Source organism: Fragaria vesca, linkage group LG7 (assembly GCF_000184155.1).
Source record: "Fragaria vesca subsp. vesca linkage group LG7, FraVesHawaii_1.0, whole genome shotgun sequence".
NCBI lineage: Eukaryota > Viridiplantae > Streptophyta > Magnoliopsida > Rosales > Rosaceae > Fragaria > Fragaria vesca.
The window spans coordinates 7,161,852-7,181,616 of NC_020497.1; the positions used below are offsets into that span (position 1 = coordinate 7,161,852).

Below are 19,765 nucleotides of genomic sequence, written 5' to 3' on the forward strand. Positions count from 1 at the left end.
AAAGGCTTTGAGAGGTTGGGACACCTTCTTGCTCTGCGATCTGCTCTGCAGCTCTGGTTTTCTGGCTGTAGCTTTGCTTTCTAGGTGTTAAGGCTGCAGCTGGTGACGACTTCGTACGATTCTGGGTGGCCTTTGCCTCCTCCCTTCCTCTCTCTCTTCCTCTTTGCCCTCTCTGTCTCTATCTGCAGCTATCTCAGCCACAGCCAGCTTACGCTAAGTTTCTTGTCCTCTTCCTCGCTTTTTGGGCATGAAGGTTTCTCAAATTTGATCGACCAAAACCAATTTAATTCTTGGCTATATATACATGAGAGCCTTTTTAATGAAAACCTTTAAGTTGAGGATTTGATGAGAACTTTTCAGTTTATGGTTTAAAAGACCTAATATTCGATCACATTTTGACATCTTATCCGTTCAGTTTTTAGCTTTATATGAGTAAATTATTTTTATAAATTTTCATCCAGATTGGTGTTCGTTAAGATAACAAACTAGATCAAATTAATGGATAAACCAAATCTGTCAAATATGAACCGTTCAAGTTCATAATTGATAAATCACACTTATGAATGTCTTAACAATTTTCAATATAGCTGAAAATTTGAAGAAATGATCTACTCATAAATACCTATAAACTGAACGGTGAAAACGTAGATATAAAATCAAAATGTGGGATAAGCCGAAAAGTCCTCACTAAGTCCTCAACTTAAGAATCCTCACTATAAGATCGAAAGATGAGCTATATTTAATATCTACTCTAGTTGAATTCAAACTTAGTATGAACAAAAAACAAACAATGAAGTCATGGTCACTGACCATGGTATTGGATTAACATCTCAAGTGTTGTCGATTTGAGTTTATTTGGAGTTTCATTTCGACCTTTGTTATAGTCTAGAACTGCGATTAGAGTTTTGTACTTTCGTAGGCTAGAAAGGTGAAAGTGTGAGATGGTGCATCTATTTTCAACGTGACATGATATAAATATGTAATTTAAACATCAATAGTTTTAGAGTAGAATCTCCATAAATTAATAACTTTGATAATTTAATAATATTGGTTAAATAATAATTTTTGTATGTCCAAATTATTGATTTATAATGGTTTAACTGTATATGCACGTTTTGATAGCACAAAATATGCAAACAACTTGCTCTGGTTAAAATAAACATTGTCCAGTTAGTAAAAAAAAGATATATGAAATTTGTATACCTCACATCTAAGGTGGACTCAATGCTATCGTTTTAACGAGAAGTGATCACATCGCTTACCTCACTTTCAACACCAGGACATAAATTGTTTTTTTTTTTTTCTATATAAAAAAAAACTGGTTTTTTTAGAAGCAACGTAAACTTTCATTCAAGAAACAAAAGTACATACAGTTTGTAACAAATCCACCAAGTAAAAAGGAGTGGAGCTAAAAACATCAAAACAAGGCCTATTAGACGATGCCCATTTAGCAAGATAATGAGTATTGCTATCTCTATAGAAGTATAGATGTGTTTAAAATAAGAAGCCGGCACCTCAGAAAGATGAGATAAAATTTCAACGTACACCAATCTCAATCTCATTCAAGGACTATAACATTGAACATAAACTGCTATGGTTAAAGAAGGAAGGAGCTTTACATGCAAAAATGTCACATATCCCTTTTCCTTTGGTCCGAAAATTGTACAAAACAGTTCTAGCTATACATACATCTGTACAGACGAGATGAAAATGAAACACCATTGAGCCATTTGTTCTCGGTTCTGGCAAGTTATTACATTTCCTATTTTCCCAAAGCATGCATTTTCAGAGAGCCTTTCATCTAAGACCCTATTAGGGAAATCTCTGACTGTTTGGATTGGATTTTTGCAGGCCCTAATCCCCACTTGCTGCTTTTTAACCGTTTTCCACTGAGAACTGAGAACAGCCACTGTGTTTCTGGTCTTGTCATTTAGCCCTTAGCATAGTGACTGCTGGGGAAGCCAATGGAGAAGAGAAAGATGACTCAGATGAGCACCAACAGTTCGACCATTGATAAGGAACCATTTGGTTGAAGGTTTAGGGGTTTGGGGACCTGGGCTCCTAGTAAACAGCAACAGGATTCGGGATCCATTCTCATTTCGATTTCCCGGTTTCCCTCCATAGTTTTGTTTTGCTTTATGACCTGGGTTTCATGAACATATCACAGTTGTTTTCATTGCTATCTATCTCTCCTTCTTTATCGTCCTTGCTCATAGGTTCCCTACACTTCAAATTTAGAATTTAAACTTTTACAAAGAAATTGAAGATTCTAGAGAGAAGAAATATAGTGGTTCACACAATCAAAACATTGGGAAAGAAACTTAATCAATGTTTGAGATGTAAAAAGAAATGAAACATTTTATTAAACGAAGAAAAATATGGGAGAAAGTGATTTTTTCCATATTCATGAATATCGGAATTTTTCTTGAATTTATAATTCATTTTCTATTACTGTATTATTTTAATTACAATTTTTTTTTTTTTGCATGAATCACAAATTTTTTAACAATTTTCTTGATGACTTTTTAATGGAAAAATACCAATAAGGTTGGTCTAATAAGAGCATGTTAAACTGTAAATGAGATAGATACTGCAAGAGTTCTCCTTTTGATAGGAAGGTCATTGGTTCGAACTAAAACTTGTGAAAAACATCATTTTAGGAAAGAGGCCATACGTAAATTGTTTTCGGCCCCAAAGTAAAAACAATCAAATTACTTCTTCTTTTAATATTTTTTAGTCTCTTTTTTTTTGAAATTTTGTTTAGAAAAGATTTATAAATATATAACAATAAATAAAAGTGTAAATTATGCTTGTGTTATTTAAAATAAAATAAGAAAACGATATAAGATCAGAGAACATCTTTAATACATACATCTTTAATACAGCGTGTATCTTTACATACATACATACATATATGAATAATAATGATTAAAAGAAATAATATAGATCAACTAAACAAAGTAAAGAAGGAATGCATGGTTTTTCCAATAAAAAAAAAAAAGAAAAGAAAAAAAGGAATGCAAGGAAATCGAAAATAACAGATTGGAGATCATTTCTCCAATATTAATAGTAAATAATAGTGTACTACCTCAAATAAATGTAGCAACTTTTTCTTTGTTTTTCTTTGTGCTGTCAATTGGTAATGGGGGTGTGAGATACTGGCGTATCAATTTACCAGGCGCCGTTTCTCTCTCTCTCTCTCTCTCTCTCTCTCTCTTCTACTNTATATTATTATATATATATATATATATATATTATATATATGATAATGGCTACTCCTCCACCAATGTCTTCTCTTCTCTTCAGCCCTGACCATAATTGCCTCTTAATCTCTCACTGTCTCTTTCTCTTTTAAGCAAAACAAAATGGTGGGTTTTCTCTCCTCCCTTAGTATGTATTTCACTCCAAATTGTTTCTCCGTTTTCTGCATCTTTGATTTCTTTGAAAGACTAGCTAATTGAAGTTTGTTCACTTTGTTGTTTGTGAATTCATGTGTTTTAGATTGTCCCTTCAAATCTTCTACCTTCCTGGCTTGCCGTTCTGCTCTCTGAGAAGTTCTTCAACGCTTGCATAATTCATGAGGAGGAGAGGAAGAACGAGAAGAACATTTACTGCTTGGATTGTTGCATCAGTTTATGCCCTCACTGTTTCGACCCTCACCAATCTCATAGACTCTTAAAGGTTTCCCATCAAGTTAATTTCCCATGTTTCAAATTCTCCATTCTGTAAACTTTCAATTCAGTGAAGTTATGGTGCTTAATGCTTGTTGTTCTCTTTGAATCCAGATAAGAAGATATGTTTACCAAGATGTTGTAAAGCTAAGTGATGCTGCCAAGTTGATCGACTGTGCTTTGGTTCAAGTAAGTATCTTTGTTCCATAGAAATTGAAAAGTTGATCAAAGATCCCTGTTTTTTCACCTTTTCAGCTTAATTTAGACTTTCTGGGTTCTTCTTATTTTTTTTTTTTTTTTTTCTTACATGAAGATCATGTAGTATATTGCCTTTAATTGGATAAGTTCATAAGGTCACTTCAAATAAAGAGAAATCAGAAAAGTTCATGAAAAAGTAGTGTTCTTTATATTCTGTATCTGTCTTTTTCCATTTTTCACGTCTCAATTTGGTTCAAAAGGGTAGCAGAGGACCCCAGAGCATATTTGAATTCAGTCATCTTTGTTTGTTGATTCTGTAAAATCCCCTCATCCCCTCACTCATTTTCTCTCTACTTTCTCTCTCTACAGTCATACACATCCAACGGTGCAAAGGTGGTGTTTCTAAACCAGAGGCAACTGCCAAAGAATTACAGAAGCCACGGCAAAGTGTGTATTACCTGTGACAGAAACCTGCAAGACGCTTATCTCTATTGCTCACTATCCTGCAAGGTTTTCTCTCTTAGCTCAACTCAATTCTCACCAAAGCACAAATTTTTTCTCCAATTTCTCAAACATTGTAAATTCTGTCACATACCCTTTTCGATTCTGGCCACTCTCTCAATTGGGTCTCTCTCGTTTTTCAGATTGATCACGTTATACAAACAGAAGGTGGTCTGTCGCAGTATCTTCGTGAGTGCAATTCCATGGCTCCACCGGACCCTAATTCAGACGACGGTTTGCGGACTCCCAACTCGGTTCTTGAACCGGCCGGTTCGGCGACGTCAGTCCGAACCTCCTCCGGTTCTGGAGGCTACGGCGAATTGGGTTGCATGTCCTTGGCATGTACAGCTACGACAGAGATTGTGAGGAAAAAGAGAAGCAGCTTATTAAGGGCGGCATGCCGGCCGGTTATTTCACCGGTGTTGGAAATCTCAGCCGGCCGGAAAAAGGGTACTCCTCACCGGGCTCCGCTTCATTAAAATGAGATCGTGGAGAAAGATTTGGTGGGTAAGAAAATTGAAGTAAACACACTGACAGAGTGAATGAGTGTCGTCAATCAATCAATCTTGGATTAAAGATTTGATTTTGATTTTGGTTTTTCCGGGTGGGGTGGTGACTGGAGATTTTCCTCCGTCTCTTACGGGAAAAGTTAGTGAGATCTTGTGTACTGTGAGATTTCTGGTGAGCAATGATGAACAGTGACTAGTGTTGTAAATAAAGTTTCTTACTCTGTGTAGGTATTTATGGCATTTGCAATTCCTCCCAATTTTATGGGATTATATCAGATCATCAGTTGATGCTGCTTTGGACAAACTTGGTTTGAAAATCTCTCTTATTGATTTTGTTGTTTCGAGTAGGATTGTATGTATGGTAAGAGAGTAATGTGACTCGTATTATTGCTTACAGTGTTCGTGGGGGTTGATTCATGGAGTTGGGAATATGGGCGTAATTGGCTCACAAGATTTGTAAAAATTGTAAAAACTATCATGTATGGCCTTCTGGTGCATGGGATTTCGAGGCCTACTTGTTTACGATAAGAGATTTTATCAATCATTCCCCACTATTTTGGCCAACCACAAACACTTGCTGAAGTTAAAATTTGTACCTCAATTCGTATTTTGAAAAGATACAACCATCACGATTGACCTCATTCACCTCCCTTCGTTTTCTTCAATAATTTTGAGCATTTTGGCCGCATTTGTGATTACATGTTCATCTTTTTTAATGAATTTCTTCATCAGCTATCAAATATTACTTTTTGTAATTTTGTCATGTGATCTAAATGAAGATAAGAGTCAAAACAGGAGGATGAGTCATATTATTTTGTTCAATCGGATAATATCATTTCAATAAACTGTAATTTACAAACTAGTAATAATCAGAACACTTGCTAAAAGATTGCAACTCACAAAAAATTTTTCGGAATTTGTATGATTTATTTCTTAAACTTTTATGTTATTAGATCATACAGTGCCGGGCATCATTTCTATGTTTAGAAAAATTATTTTTCATAACATTATCGAACTCTCTGAGCACCAGGTCCCCACGAAATACGTCTGATGGAGATCCCAGACCAGGGAAAAGCCAATTTGTCTTGCCACTGTTTTTGTTTCTTTCTTCCCTCCCACTCGCATTCTTTTCTTCAGAGGACAAGGTAGTGACAAAAGATTGAAGCAAACAAACTGGTGACAAAAATCAGTAGAATCCATTTTTCATTCTCGAGACCAAATAAGTTTTTAGCCATCTTGAAAATACTGATCTGGGCCGTTAAAAAAAAAATTACTGATTTGAATGCACACTTGGATATAGATAGAATCATAGAAATCATGTTTAGCGGAAGAAAATGAAAAGGATTAGAGAACAAGAAAATTAGTAGAACTGTAGAAGTAATACGGTGGGGATCTCTGATATTTTGGGGTTTTGTTATTCTTGTTTTTGAAAATTTTTGGGCTTTTGTTTTTAGTTCTTGTGAATGATAACCTAGCTAACTTGCGCTGCCACTAGATTATTGTTTTTGTTTTTATTGTCTTTTCACACTTTTTCACACTTTAACCTACATAATTTGACTCAGAAATTAGATATTTTAACAAAATAATAATTTACATACAAATAATTAATGATGTCTAATGTGTGCAGACATGACTAGTTACTAGTGCATGACAGATAACTGTGCATGCATTAGTCATGTCTGTAGATAATAATGACGTATTCCATGACTTGTGTAAAAATAATTACAATTTTTTCTCAATAAAAAAAATAATAGCAGATTTACTATTGTAATGCATTTTTTAGAGAAGGTTTCTATTGTAAGACATTTGAGTGCAGTAATTAGTTCATTTTGATGATCTTCAACATAATCAAAATAGTCAATTTTGAATGAGTAATCGATTTTAAATTTTTTATTTCACACGTAAAATTATGGAGAGGAATAAAAAAAACCAAGATTATGAAGCTCTCAAGTCTCAATGTGAAAAAGGTGTTTCAATTTTTCTAAACACGTTCGGTGAAATGATGAAGTGGTTGGTGAACCTATTAAAATGATCATTTAGTTGATTCTTCAATCAATAATTTTCAAGTCTCAATGTGAAAAAGGTGTTTCAATTTTTCTAAACACGTTCGGTGAAATGATGAAGTGGTTGGCGAACCTATTAAAATGGTTATTTAGTTGATTCTTCAATCAATGATAGCCACACATTTTGTAAGACATGCTATACCATATGATATACTATAATTTTCCATTATAAAGGTTCTGATTTCGTAAGACTCATCCATATGTTTGAAAAGAAACTCAACCTGAAGTGACTTTGGCTAAGCTAATTAAATAGCTAAGGCCAGAAAATATAGTTTAAATGTGAATTACAGTACAGTACACACTTATGTTTTCTTCTGATGTCTTCTCAGGCTTGTTAGTACTCCAATAAAGATCGGTGCCTCTTTGGCAACCATTGTTGAATCATACTTACCCTTATGTGCAGAACAATATTACTTGCAAGTTATAGGACACCCTAGTCGATATTAGAACGATTTCGATGGAACAATGTAAAAGCTTGCATGCTAGTTTACTCATTTAACATCTAAATTTTTTGAGACAAATCCATCAACACATGAATGACATGATCAACCATATAGTATCTTCTTTAAGTTCCTTTAACAATCACCGGTTACCTATAACACATAATTCATACGCCAATTTGTCACAAACGAAATTTCAATAAAGGTCAAGTTTCATTATTCATTATCTCCACCATCAATCACATAATTCAGCAAATGCATGCAGCTTAACCTTTCTGCAACAAGAGCCATAATGCCAGTAATCAGAACAACCAAGAGAAAGTGAAAATAGTTGAATCGTTTTCACTCTAATGCATGCATATTTGGTGTTTCACATACAAGAACAAAACACCCTGCAACCAATTTCCTGTTCATGCCTCCATTTCTTTCAGGTAAGAAAACCAACAAATTGACATGTTATGCCTTCGTTTTCACAGCAAAATGGAATCATTTGACTAACAACATTGATTCTCCTAACAAAAGAGCGATGCTGACATTTTTTTTTGAATTAAATTTAGTTTACCCTCTTGTGGTTTGGGGGTAACTTCATGTTAGTCCCTACACTTTTATTTTCGTCAATTTACCCCTTGAACTCTTCAATAACTGTCTGCCGTGCCCAAATTCTCATATTCCGTTTGAATTGACCTTTAATTATCAGCAATTAAGGTCCGATTTGCCCAAATTTTAGATACTGGCCTCACAGTTAAGGTTAAAATTATCAGCAGTTAACGTCCGATTTGGACATAATATAGGACATTTGGTCACGCTTGAGGAAAATTCAAAAGTTTGAGGGGTAAACTGATGAAATTGAAAGTATAGGGATTAACATGAAGTTACTCCCAAATCTCATGGGGGTAAACTGAATTTAATTCTTTTTTTTTTTTGTTGTTGGTAGGAAATGACTTAAATTTATGACGAGTGAACTGAAGAATGATTATACCAGTAGAACTGTAGAGGGGTTAGTCATTTTTATTTGAGTCTTGCTGAGTTCTTTACTTTCATTGGTACATTCAACCCAAATTACAAACTAAGATTGAGAGGCCTATTCTAATCCTAGCCTGAATGACGTCGAACCAAGGAGCAAAAGATGCGATCAGTAGAAAACCTTGGTGTTTGCTCAAAAATCGTCTTGGCCGAGATGAGGGCCGAGGGTCTTGAGAACAATCGTCCTTCTAAGTGCACGGGCGTGCCAACATGTGGCCTGTTGGCCAAGCGAGGTTTTTGATAAATATTTTGCGCCTGATCTGACTTCTTCCAAGCGATTGTAGGCCGAGGAAAGAACCGTCTCGGCCTTTAGGTTCTCTTGCCTTTGTTGCAAGGACTTTCAGCGTTTTCACCGATGGTACTCCTCTTTTTTTTGTGATTTTTGTATGAGTTTGTGAGAATTAAAGTGCGAAAAGTAAAAGAACAAGAATCTAAAGACGAAAATTTAAATTGCATGAAATAATTACGAGAAATTAAAGTGCATGAATTTAAAGATGCGAAAAAGAAATTGCATGAAAGTAATGTGCGGAATGTAAAGAAAGCGATAAAAAAAAAGAAGAAAACTAGGCTATAACAAGAACAAAAATATTGATGTTGAAAAGAAATCGTAGAGAATTTGATAGAGTTTATATTGAAGTGTTATTTGTGTTGGTCGGGGACCCTTTACAATGAGGTTGAGAGTCGAATATATACAATTACAAACGCATAATTAAGGAAGAAGAATACAATTAAATATTTAAATTTCGGTCTTAATGACCAGAATAAAGATTACGCTCCATATTGCTCATTCCTTAAATATTTACTTTCTTCTTGAGGCATCGTTAGAATTTATTGTCTCTTGATTATGAAATATTGTCATCAATGCCTTCAAACGCAATTACATCTCGGTTATTTCCTTCCTCAATTTATATCGGCAATTATGAGAATTCGTTGATATTTCTTTCATCGATTATATATCGGCAATTATGAGAAATCACCGATATTTCCTTCATCGATTATGTATCGGCAATTATGAGAAATCACCGTTATTTCCTTCATTTTTAATTTATTCTCTAAAAGTTAATATCTAATAGAATTTTATTATGAAATTCTATTGAGATATTACTAATAAAGCACCAAAATTTCCTTATCTATCGGCCAAGATTTCAAGGGCCGATTTACCAAAAACGGGTGCAAACACTTGGGAATATGGGTTTAGGGTTTAAGCACAAGAACCGTTAACACTCCATGGTTCAGGGTAATTAGGATTTCACTTCATTATTCTCTATTGTACACTTTGAGCCATCGAATAAATTAAATAAATCATGAAACATGAGGCGACATGACAATCGAGAATTTGAATACGTCTTAAATGCATCCAAAATGCTAGACGTCTTTCATCTTGCCACCTAGATCAGTAGTGAACACGTTACTTTTTTTTATGAGAAAAATAAATAATTAAATAGAGGTGCCTCGAACGCACCCAATGTTTATACAATCAAGCGATAAGGCTAAAGAAGCCTCTGGGGGAACATTCTCCACCCAAAGACCGCACCTATCAGATCTATGGCCCATATTAGCAAGGGCATTGGCAACAAAGTTAGCTTCTCTGAAAACATGTGAGAAGCAAATGGACTCAAAGGAGCAACTCAAACATTTAATATCATGGTAGAGTTTGAGGAGTCTCCAAGGGGGTGAGAAACACCATTAACTACATCGATAATTAATTTGGAATCCCCTTCCATTTCAATCTTCGTCAGGCCTCTCTCCTTTGCATAAATAAGGCTATTTCAGAGTGCCAAGGCCTCGGCAACAGGGACATTGGTGACTCCTGAGTTGAAAGCACCCGCTGCAATTGGTTGTCCAGAAGAAGTTCTTAAAATGAAACCTCATGCAGCTGAGTTGCTCTTAACCGAGCCATCAAAATTAATTTTAACCCAATCCGTTGGGGGTGGTGACCACCTGATCATACTTGATTCATTCATTCTTCCATTTGTATTCTTGTTGATGCTAGCAGAATCAATAGCGCTACATTGATGAAAAGTAGCTGCAACAACAATTGAATTGGGACAAGGGGCTTTTCCTTTGAAGATAGCATCATTCCTTGCTTTCCAAACCTGCCAACAAATAATGATCAATTTTTCAAAACATTTGCCATCAAAAGGATTTTTCAGAAACCACTTATTTAGAACTTTGAAAAAACCCTCTTCCCAATTGATTGGTGGAGCTAATCCTGACGAGGTCCGTTTATCTTTTGTACACCTGTAGTAACCAAATAGATAATCCAATGTTTCATTGTCCTCATTACACAAGGGGCAAGAATTATCTTGAATCACGCCAAATCAAGAGAGTCTGTCTCTTGTCTTGAGCCTTCCTCTCAGAAGGAGCCAACCAAAAAATTTAATTTTTGGTTGTATGTTCAGAGACCAAATCTTCTTGATCAACTCAATTCTACAATGTTTTTCTTTATCCTTCAACTGGAGCCAAGTCGTAGACTTGATAGTAAATCTACCATGTGGAGCAAGGCCCCAAACAAACTCATCCTCTGAGGGATGAGTAGGGATTGGGATTCCCAAAATTTCTTTTACCACATCCTCATTTAGGTGTTCTCTTAGCTTTGTAATGTTCCAACTATCTGCATCAAAATAATCACTCACCATCTCTTAGGTATTAATAGTATTTCTAATTTGATATGGAATCAAGGTAATAAAAGGAAATTCAAAAACCCAATTAAAAGTCAAGAAATTAATAGACTTACCATCCCCTATGATCCATCTCATACCTTTTAGAATTATGTCCCTTACCTCCAGTATACCATTCCAAGCAAAAGAGTTTTTTTGTTTTTTCTCTGCCTGGAAAAGAGAGCAGTACTTCCTGAGATATTTCTTTGAAATAACTTGCACCCACCAATTATTTTTGTCAGTAAGAATTTTCCAAGCAAGCCTTGCTAATGCAGCATTGTTAAAAAAATGTGAAGGTCTAACTCCTAAACCTCCCAGTGATTTAGGTTTGCAAATCTCCTTCCAGGCAATAGGAGCATGCTTCATCTCAGCTCCCCACAAGAAATTTCTTTCTTGCTTATCTATTTCATCTGTCAGTTTCTTAGGGAACTTAAAGCATGACATCACATGGTTTGGCATTCCAGCCAAGTTTGCTTTGATGAGAGCAAGTTTCCCAGCTCTTGATAAAGTGTCTGTTTCCAGCCAGCCAGCTTGTTAGACATTTTCTAGGCAAGTTCCTTTGCATTGACAGGGTCTTTCCAAAAAAGTGAACACGTTACTTTGAAGTTTGAATGAATACGAGAATTTGAAGGACTTACCTCAAATCGTCAGTTTGGAATCAGTTAGGTACATATCGTATGTTGTAAATATTTCACCAACACCATACATAGTAGATAAATGTGAACAGTTACAACTAGGTTAACCCAAAAGAGATAGTTAGGATTTGGTTTGCTCCGTAAAACCAGGGAGAGAGTTTTGGAAGAGGGGTGGTTTGGTTGGCTTGTCCGGCGATGCCCCCGCTTCGGCGTTGGTTTCTGGCCTCATCGACGTCGGGTTGGTGCGGCCGGACGGGCTGTTTTGGTTAGATGGTTGCAGGCTCTTCGGGTCAGTCTCATGACGAAGGTTTTGGATCGTGTTTCCATTTAGCGAGACAAGGCTACTACATCTCAGACAATATGGCGGTCGAGTTCTGACAACAGGGTGGAGTTGGATCCTCGAAGCTTTAAAGTAGTGGCGTGTGGCGAGGCTAGGAACGGCGGTGACAGATCTGTGTCCTCAATGACAACTCTGTTTCTAGAAGGGGTTGTTGGCATCGTGACGAGGCACTGTGGCGGTCAGAATGGTTATCGAGGCTCCCACACCGACGGTGGTACATGTCTTGCGGCGACGCTGGTGGTGAATCGTAGGTGGGTATGTAGTGGTCTTTTTGGGCTGGGTGGAGCAGGGTTGGACCCTCTATCGGGCTGGCTTGGTGGGCTTGGGGTCGGGGGGGGGGGGGGGGGGGTGAAAGGCCATATTTGATCCTATGGTGTTTTTTTGTTGGTTTTTTTAGGTCTTTGGTTAGGTCTATTCAGTCCCTCCTCTTTCGGGTGAGGGTATTTATGTGTCGTGTTCCAGTCGGTATGCTGCTTCGTTGGTGATATTCTTGGGGACTATCTTTAAAATCGGTGCTTTCTAGTTGTTTCTAATTGTCAACATGAGGGTGCATTGTCTTTGCACGTGATTTGGTGGTATTTTGACACAATGTTGAAGAAAGGGAATTGACTCGTTTTAGTGTTGGTGGTGAGGTTGTATCGTTATTTTTGGAATTGTGTAGCTCTTTTTTAGCGTGACATTAAGTTAGAGATTTGACCCATATGACTCATGGATGTTGTTATTGGCGGCGGACGCGCGACTACATATCATTATGAGAATTTATGTGTGTCGTGGTGTAACTACCACAACCGGTCATTCAATTATGTTGCAAATTTTTTTTAATTATTAATAAAGTTATTTCTTCTTAAAAAACAAAAAGGACAAGATCAATGTGAACAATTTACTTTCAAAGTAAAGAAGTAAATTTGCCAAAAATAATAGTCACAAAGAATAAAAACAAGAAGAGAGTTGGGGTCGTGACAATAAAAAGGATGGAACAAAAAACGCAGAGGTAATTAAAATTCCAACACCTAACATAACAGCCGGGTCCCTCATCCAGCCATCACAGATTCACAGCCAACTCATCCACCGTCGATTCGTCTGACCTCCTTAAAGACCCAACAGCTGGCACCAGATCTGGGTCCCGCTGACACGAAGCCTTGTGTCACAGACAATTACTCTACCATATTTTTTTAAATCACAAAATCAAAACTGTTTCTCCTTGTTCTTCTGCTCTCTCCTTCATCTCTCTCGGATCATAATCTCTGCAGAACCCTAATTCCCAATTTCAAAATTGGATTTCTTGGTTCGCGGTCATGAGCACCGGAGATCTTCTCGGCATTCAGCCCACCGAGCTCAAATTTCCATGTAAGGCTTTTGTCTTTTGGGTTTCAAATTTTCGTTCTTGATTTTATTTAGGTGAATTGAATTTGGCATTGGAGGATCAATTTTTGGTTGGTTGTTAGGTTTTAGTGGAATTTAATGTCTGCATTTTGATTCTGTGAAGGATCTTGAGGCTGGGTTGAGCTCAGTTAGGAATTTATGATTGTGAAAAATGGGAACTGAGTTCGGTTTAGGTCAATTTGGGATTATGCAATGTGGGTTTTAGGCAAATGTGTGTTGGTGGTGAAGATTTGATTTTGTTATATGGGGAATTGAAAGAAGTGGATTTGATGTTGTTTATGGGTTTGGTTTTGGTTGTGAAACAGTTGAACTGAAGAAGCAGAGCTCATGTTCGTTGCAATTGACCAACAAAACAGATAAACATGTGGCCTTCAAGGTATTTGCTTGTTTTGTTTGATTACTGCGGTCTCAAATTGGTTTTTGAAAATATGAGTTATGGACTGATATGATTGCTCATTGTTCTTGTGATTAAAAGGTTAAAACGACCAATCCGAAAAAGTATTGTGTCCGACCCAATGCTGGTGTTGTTTTGCCTGGATCGACATGTGATGTTACTGGTGAGTATTCCATTGAAGGGTTTTAGTTTCACAGATATCTTTTATCAGTCAACGGCAAATTAGTGTTGGTATTCCTTAAAATGTGTCCCTGGTTTTTACATGGTATCATCAGACTAGTTGTTTTTGTGAGCAAACAATGGTGCAATCATTAAACCTATTTGGTTCTTGAATATATGGTTTTTCTGATTTTCAATTGGCTTTTGTAGTTACAATGCAAGCCCAAAAAGAGGCACCCCCAGATATGCAGTGCAAGGACAAATTTCTCCTTCAAAGTGTTGTTGCACCAGATGGTTCAACTACAAAAGACATAACTCCTGAAATGGTTAGACCATGTTGCTTACACATGTCTTTTCGGGGTATAGGTCCTATTTTGGATTTTATTTTGCTTCACCTTACTTCTTTTGTGTATTTGTTTATAGTTCAACAAGGAGGATGGTAAAGTGGTGGAAGAGTTCAAATTGCGGGTAATATACTTTCCTGCCAACCCCCCGTCACCTGTCCCGGAAGGATCTGATGAGGGCTCTTCTCCCAGGGCAGTGGTTGAGAATGGGACTCAAAATTCGTCCTTGTTTGATGCTGTAAGCTACATTTTCCATGCTTTCTGGAAATTATGACAAGAAAATTTCTTCTGTTATTCATTTTGATTTTACATGCAAAATTTCAGGTATCAAGATCTCTTGAGGAACCAAAAGAGAAATCTTCAGAGGTGAGATCATTTAGTAATTTATTGCATCAGCCACTACTTGGTTAGTAAAGAAAAATCCTCTTTGAAAGCCTTAGACTAAGCCCAGTGCTTTTTTGGTCCAAAGTAAAGTCTCCGTGAAAGTAAAATCCTCATTTCACCAACTGTTGCTCTGTACTGCATCATAATCTTTTTGACAGAATTTAGTCAGGTTTAATTTAAAATAGGTATTTTATCTTCAGAGTGATCAGAATTTCTTTCATGCTCTTGCACATGGTAGGAGCAAATTCCTGTAGATGCTTAAATCTTAAATATGTGGTGATTACAAACCTATATGCAGGATCAGTAACAGTCTTTAAAAGCGGTTGATATAATATCACTTTATATCCATTTTCTTTAATATCTGGCACTCAGTCCCTGAGGGGTTTAGAACAATAACTCTTGTTCGATATTTTGGTTAGATATCTTTGCATTCCGTTGGCTGCCTGTCCTTCATGTTCTACTTCTGATTATAGCTTATTAATAAAAAGATATTGTTTCCAATAAGAAAATAGAATGCATCTGGGCAGTGTATTGCTCAATCGTGGCTGAAATATAAGTTTTAGACCAAGCTTGACTACTTAGGATTTTCTTTGGGGAGCTTCTTCGGACATTTAACTTTTTTGTTGCTCAACATAGAAAAATTTCTATTTAAAGTTATTAATTTCAACTTTCTTAAGTTTCTTTTTTCAGTTTTTGAACATTTCTTAGGATTCCTTTTAATATCAGACTTGATTAATCTGTCCAACCTACTAAGAAAAGAAAAGCAAAAAGAAAAAGGAAAAAAGAAGGAAGCATGGCCTCAGGCCATGGCAGCTTCTCGATCCATAGGTGCCACCATGGCCGCAAAGCTCCAAAATCTTTCGGTTTATGCTCCTATCTGTTATTGGGGATACATAACTATCAGATGGAGGGAAACAGGGGATATGTTTTTATATTTTTTAGTTTTAAATATTCAGTAAATAGGTTGAGTATTATCACTATTATGAAACTGGATCCACATCATCTTGCAAGATGATATCAATCTTTTAAAGAGCTCTGCCATGTTCTATCGTTCACGGGGTACAAAGTTACAAGCTAATAAGTTTTGTTTTGGAAATCAGGAGTCTTTGGGCCAACAAATTTGCCAGAAAATCTTATTTATTATCAAAGCCAATATTTATAGGTATATGAATTATTCTTATGCACCAGTAGGTGGATATCTCTAGATATATAATCGAGTGTTTACACAGTCTACATTATGAAGAACTTTGCCACTATGGTGGTGACTGCTGAGGCTCCAACGTTTAGTGTAACCATTTGGTTATGCAGAAAATAAGATGATTGGTTTCCTTTAAATATATTGACCTTTTTATTCGTGTGATAGTTTAATGTTTATGTTTGAAGGCTTGACCTTCTGTAGCACAATTTTAAATCAATGATGTTCCTCAGGCCTGGTCTATGATATCCAAGTTGACCGAAGAGAAGACTGCTGCTCTACAACAAAATCAGAAACTACGTCAAGAGCTGGTATGGTTTGTGGGCATTACATGGTATTTATAATTATTTTTCTTTGCTGTGGCAAACATTGGTCTCATCATGCTTTTGACTATTGAGTTATGTTAACTGTGTAGCGACCCATTTAAGTTTGGTGTAGTGGTGAATAGTCGTAGCAGAAGATAACCGAAAATGTCAAAAGAAACAGAAAAAAAAAAGATAATAACATGGTTTTGTTGTTTAACTCTCTGAATTAATTGGTGATTTGATGCCTCGACTTCTTTCTATTGCATTCTCCCTCTGTATTCTATTTTGTTATAATGAAATTGTTCAATGAGCAGGAACTGGTGAGAAAAGAAATCAGCAAAAGCAGTGGTGGTGGATTTTCATTAGTCTTTGTAGTGCTCTTTGGTCTTTTGGGTATCTTGGTTGGTTTCTTCGTCAAGAAAACATAGAAGCTGAAGTCAAACCTACCCTTTAATTAATTAGATCCATGCAGCATAAACTGTGTGTTCTCCAATTTTCAGAAACATTACAGGGCCTCTCACTCCTGATGTAAAAATTTAGTCTGACCAATATTATCGCCCTTGTTTTGGTTTGTCCAAGCAAAGTAGATTGGTTTTCATTATGTTAGTTGATCATCCTTTTCAAAACTATTAATTATATTTTTGTTCGATCAAATGATCGAGGTTTTTCTTAATTAGAAAACTATCATCAGAGATTCATACCAAACTGGTCATACTTTTTCTGTGTTTTCATTCTCTTGCTCGTTTCCGTTGCTATACTACTGCATGCAATTTCATACTCGTCACTTTGATCATCAAAATGATGTAAATAGATGGCATGATATACCTTCAGATCTTCAATGAGATCATAAATACCACCATGGAGGTTGTTCCCTTGTGCTAGCGGTCATGGTTTACTTGTTCACTTGAGTAACTCTAAATTAGCAACAGAAAAATTGCGCATAATGCATACTCATACAAACTACAAAATACAATTCTATGCATTACAAAATAGTAATAAGACATTCAAAAGCAGTAGTTTCATATTCATAAAGCTAGTTGGACGACCACAAAGAGTTGAAATGGAAATCAAAATAAAACCAGTAAGTGCTGGTTTTGGTTTTATTATAGTACTATCACTACTATGTATGTACTTATACTGTAAGTTATACATAGCTTGGGTAAAACGGACTAGTTGCCGGTGCTTGGAGTTGTTGCTGGGATGGTGCTTGTGGTTGCGTTTTCCAAACCGATTTCCTTGTGCTCGCCTTGGCCCAGAGGACAAGGCCGATGCTTGCGACCTTCATGATCGTAATGATGAGGAAGATGATGGCAGCGTCGATTAGAAACGAAAGCTCCAAACATGGTGCCCAACACAAACGTCAAACCCGGCTTAAATCGACCCATTTGGCTCATCTTTCTCAAATACGATCTCAAACGGAGGTGATAAGGATACTGTAGAAAATGAAGTTTTTTTAGACAGGCCGGTGTAGAAAATGTTATTGTTGAGAGTCTGAAGTGTGAGGAGGAAGGAGGAGTTGAGGGGCTTTATATATGAATATTGAGAGGTAAGTCTTGAGTGGCAGCCAAGCCTTCTTGCATGTCATGGTTTTATAAGCTAGCCCCTTGTCCAAGACTTCGAGGGTCAGGAATACTTGTCAAACTATTTTGAATTTTCTATAAATAACAGTCAAAGTTCAAACATATATGTATGGAAACTTGGAAATGAATTGTTTCAGCAAAATTGTGCACCGAACGTAATTGACCACAATAGCTTCTTATCACTGAAACCTTTCTCAGCTCTACACATGATAAAAAAAAAAACACGTTCATCAGAGTTTCTTCAACAGTTTCCTTTACAATAGAGGAACAAAATTTTAAAATCTCCACAATTATTGTTCTCCAATTCTAACAGCAACTGCCAGATGACTCCAGCAATAGTTACAGAGGGATCAGCGATCATGGATTAACTTTAGTGTGAGAGTGTAGGAAAAAGAAAAGCTCAAGTGTGAGAAGAATGGAAGACCTGAATGGTTTCATAAGAAACATAGATTCATCAGTACGACATTTTGAGTGCCGGACAAGATTTTCTCTGGGCAATGTTCATCACTAATTAGCTATCCCCTTCTTCAAGGGTCAACATATATGCAACCAAAATTGTTAATTCGAACAGTCTATAAGGGAAGCCTTGGTGATGGGATTAGGTAATAACTTCTAGGTTTACTTACAATATAGATATTTGAAATGTCTTCATCTAAGATTTATGAGGATTTTTTTCATCACAAACTTGAATTGAAAGACCCACTACCTAGGCCGGGTCAGTTCCTCGGGTTCGTTATATGAGTATTTTCACAAGCTCATATATGATGTAACAAATCAAGGGTTACGAACATTGAACTCCTAGATGTTTGTGTTGCATTTGATAAACCAGATTATTGCGATCAGATTTTGATCTCTGTCAGCAGCAAAACGGCAAATATACTAGTGATACCGACCACCCATTTCATACTCGATATCCATGGACCATAGCTCAATTTCAGCCACTACCTTTTCAGTCTCATTGTTCCACTATTTCTATATATAATGTTACCTTCAATTTTGCCGTTTGTCAAGTGAAACAGCACAAACAAAAAAGATGGCTTCTAGGGGTTCCAAGGCATTTGCTCTTTTCATTCTCCTTGACATCATATTTTTCTCTCTTGTATCCTCTCACGAGGTTCCATGCCCTCCTGCAAGTCCTTCCTCTCCTCCCTCTGTTCCTAAGAAGCAAGCCAAGTGTCCCAGAGACACCCTCAAGTTTGGGCTATGTGGGAGTTGGTTAGGGTTGGTGACCGAGGTCGTCGGGACGAAACCCAGCGAGGAATGTTGCACCCTGATAAAGGGTCTGGCGGATCTCGAAGCTGCATTGTGTCTGTGTACTGCTATTAAGGCCAATTTGCTGGGGATTGTCAAGCTCAAAGTGCCTGTTGCTGTTGGCTTGCTTGTTAATGCTTGTGGGGGGAAGGTGCCCGAAGGCTTTGTATGTGCTTGATTGGGAACTGTTTGTATGCCTTGCTAGCTTATGATTCGCAAGAATTGATGTAAATTGCTCCTTGTACTTAATTTGTGGTTCAAATCATCAAATAAACCAATTAAAATTAGCTGTGTGTGGTTTTGGTAGACCAAGATCCCCAACCTTATCCGTAGAATAAGTTATAGAAACTAGTCACATACAAGACTATATACTACAGTCCAGCCTCAGAGTTTTGTTGTTGTTTATATATATGTATATTCAGGCCCTTCTACTAAGGGATCCATTTTTTTGACATATATGAGGGATCAAGCATTAGACCAACTTTTCAATCACATATCAACATCTCCACCGTTTAATATTTAGATGTATATATGTATATCATTTCTGCAAAATTTCATCCCATTTGGTGATCGTTAAGGCTTCGAACTAACTAAAATCAATTGATGGATCAAATCTGCCAAACCTGAACCGTTCATGCCTATAATTTTAATTCGCAGTTTTGAACACCTTAACGATCGCCAATTTGGATGAAATTTTGCAGAAGTGATCTACATATTAGGACCTAAAAAA

At 36.7% G+C, this 19,765-nt stretch overlaps 3 protein-coding genes across 3 annotated transcripts; all 3 read left to right on the forward strand.

Annotated features, from left to right (window-relative positions):
• Nucleotides 1–3,142: 3,142 nt before the first annotated feature.
• Nucleotides 3,143–4,884, forward strand: LOC101304144. The gene is made up of 5 exons (XM_004308418.1): nt 3,143–3,148; nt 3,502–3,681; nt 3,786–3,860; nt 4,239–4,379; nt 4,514–4,884. Exons 1-5 carry the CDS (start codon nt 3,143–3,145, stop codon nt 4,847–4,849), a joined length of 738 nt encoding a protein of 245 aa, XP_004308466.1. The 3' UTR covers nt 4,850–4,884.
• Nucleotides 4,885–13,225: 8,341 nt separating this feature from the next.
• Nucleotides 13,226–16,906, forward strand: LOC101302783 (vesicle-associated protein 1-3-like). The gene is made up of 8 exons (XM_004306898.1): nt 13,226–13,387; nt 13,729–13,799; nt 13,899–13,980; nt 14,187–14,302; nt 14,400–14,558; nt 14,645–14,686; nt 16,133–16,210; nt 16,519–16,906. The coding sequence occupies exons 1-8, from the start codon at nt 13,336–13,338 to the stop codon at nt 16,630–16,632; spliced, it is 714 nt and encodes a 237-aa protein (XP_004306946.1). The 5' UTR covers nt 13,226–13,335; the 3' UTR covers nt 16,633–16,906.
• A 1,911-nt stretch (nt 16,907–18,817) lies between these two features.
• LOC101303066 (putative lipid-binding protein At4g00165-like) lies at nt 18,818–19,213 on the forward strand. Its single transcript, XM_004306899.1, has one exon. It carries the CDS (start codon nt 18,818–18,820, stop codon nt 19,211–19,213), a length of 396 nt encoding a protein of 131 aa, XP_004306947.1.
• Nucleotides 19,214–19,765: the final 552 nt, after the last annotated feature.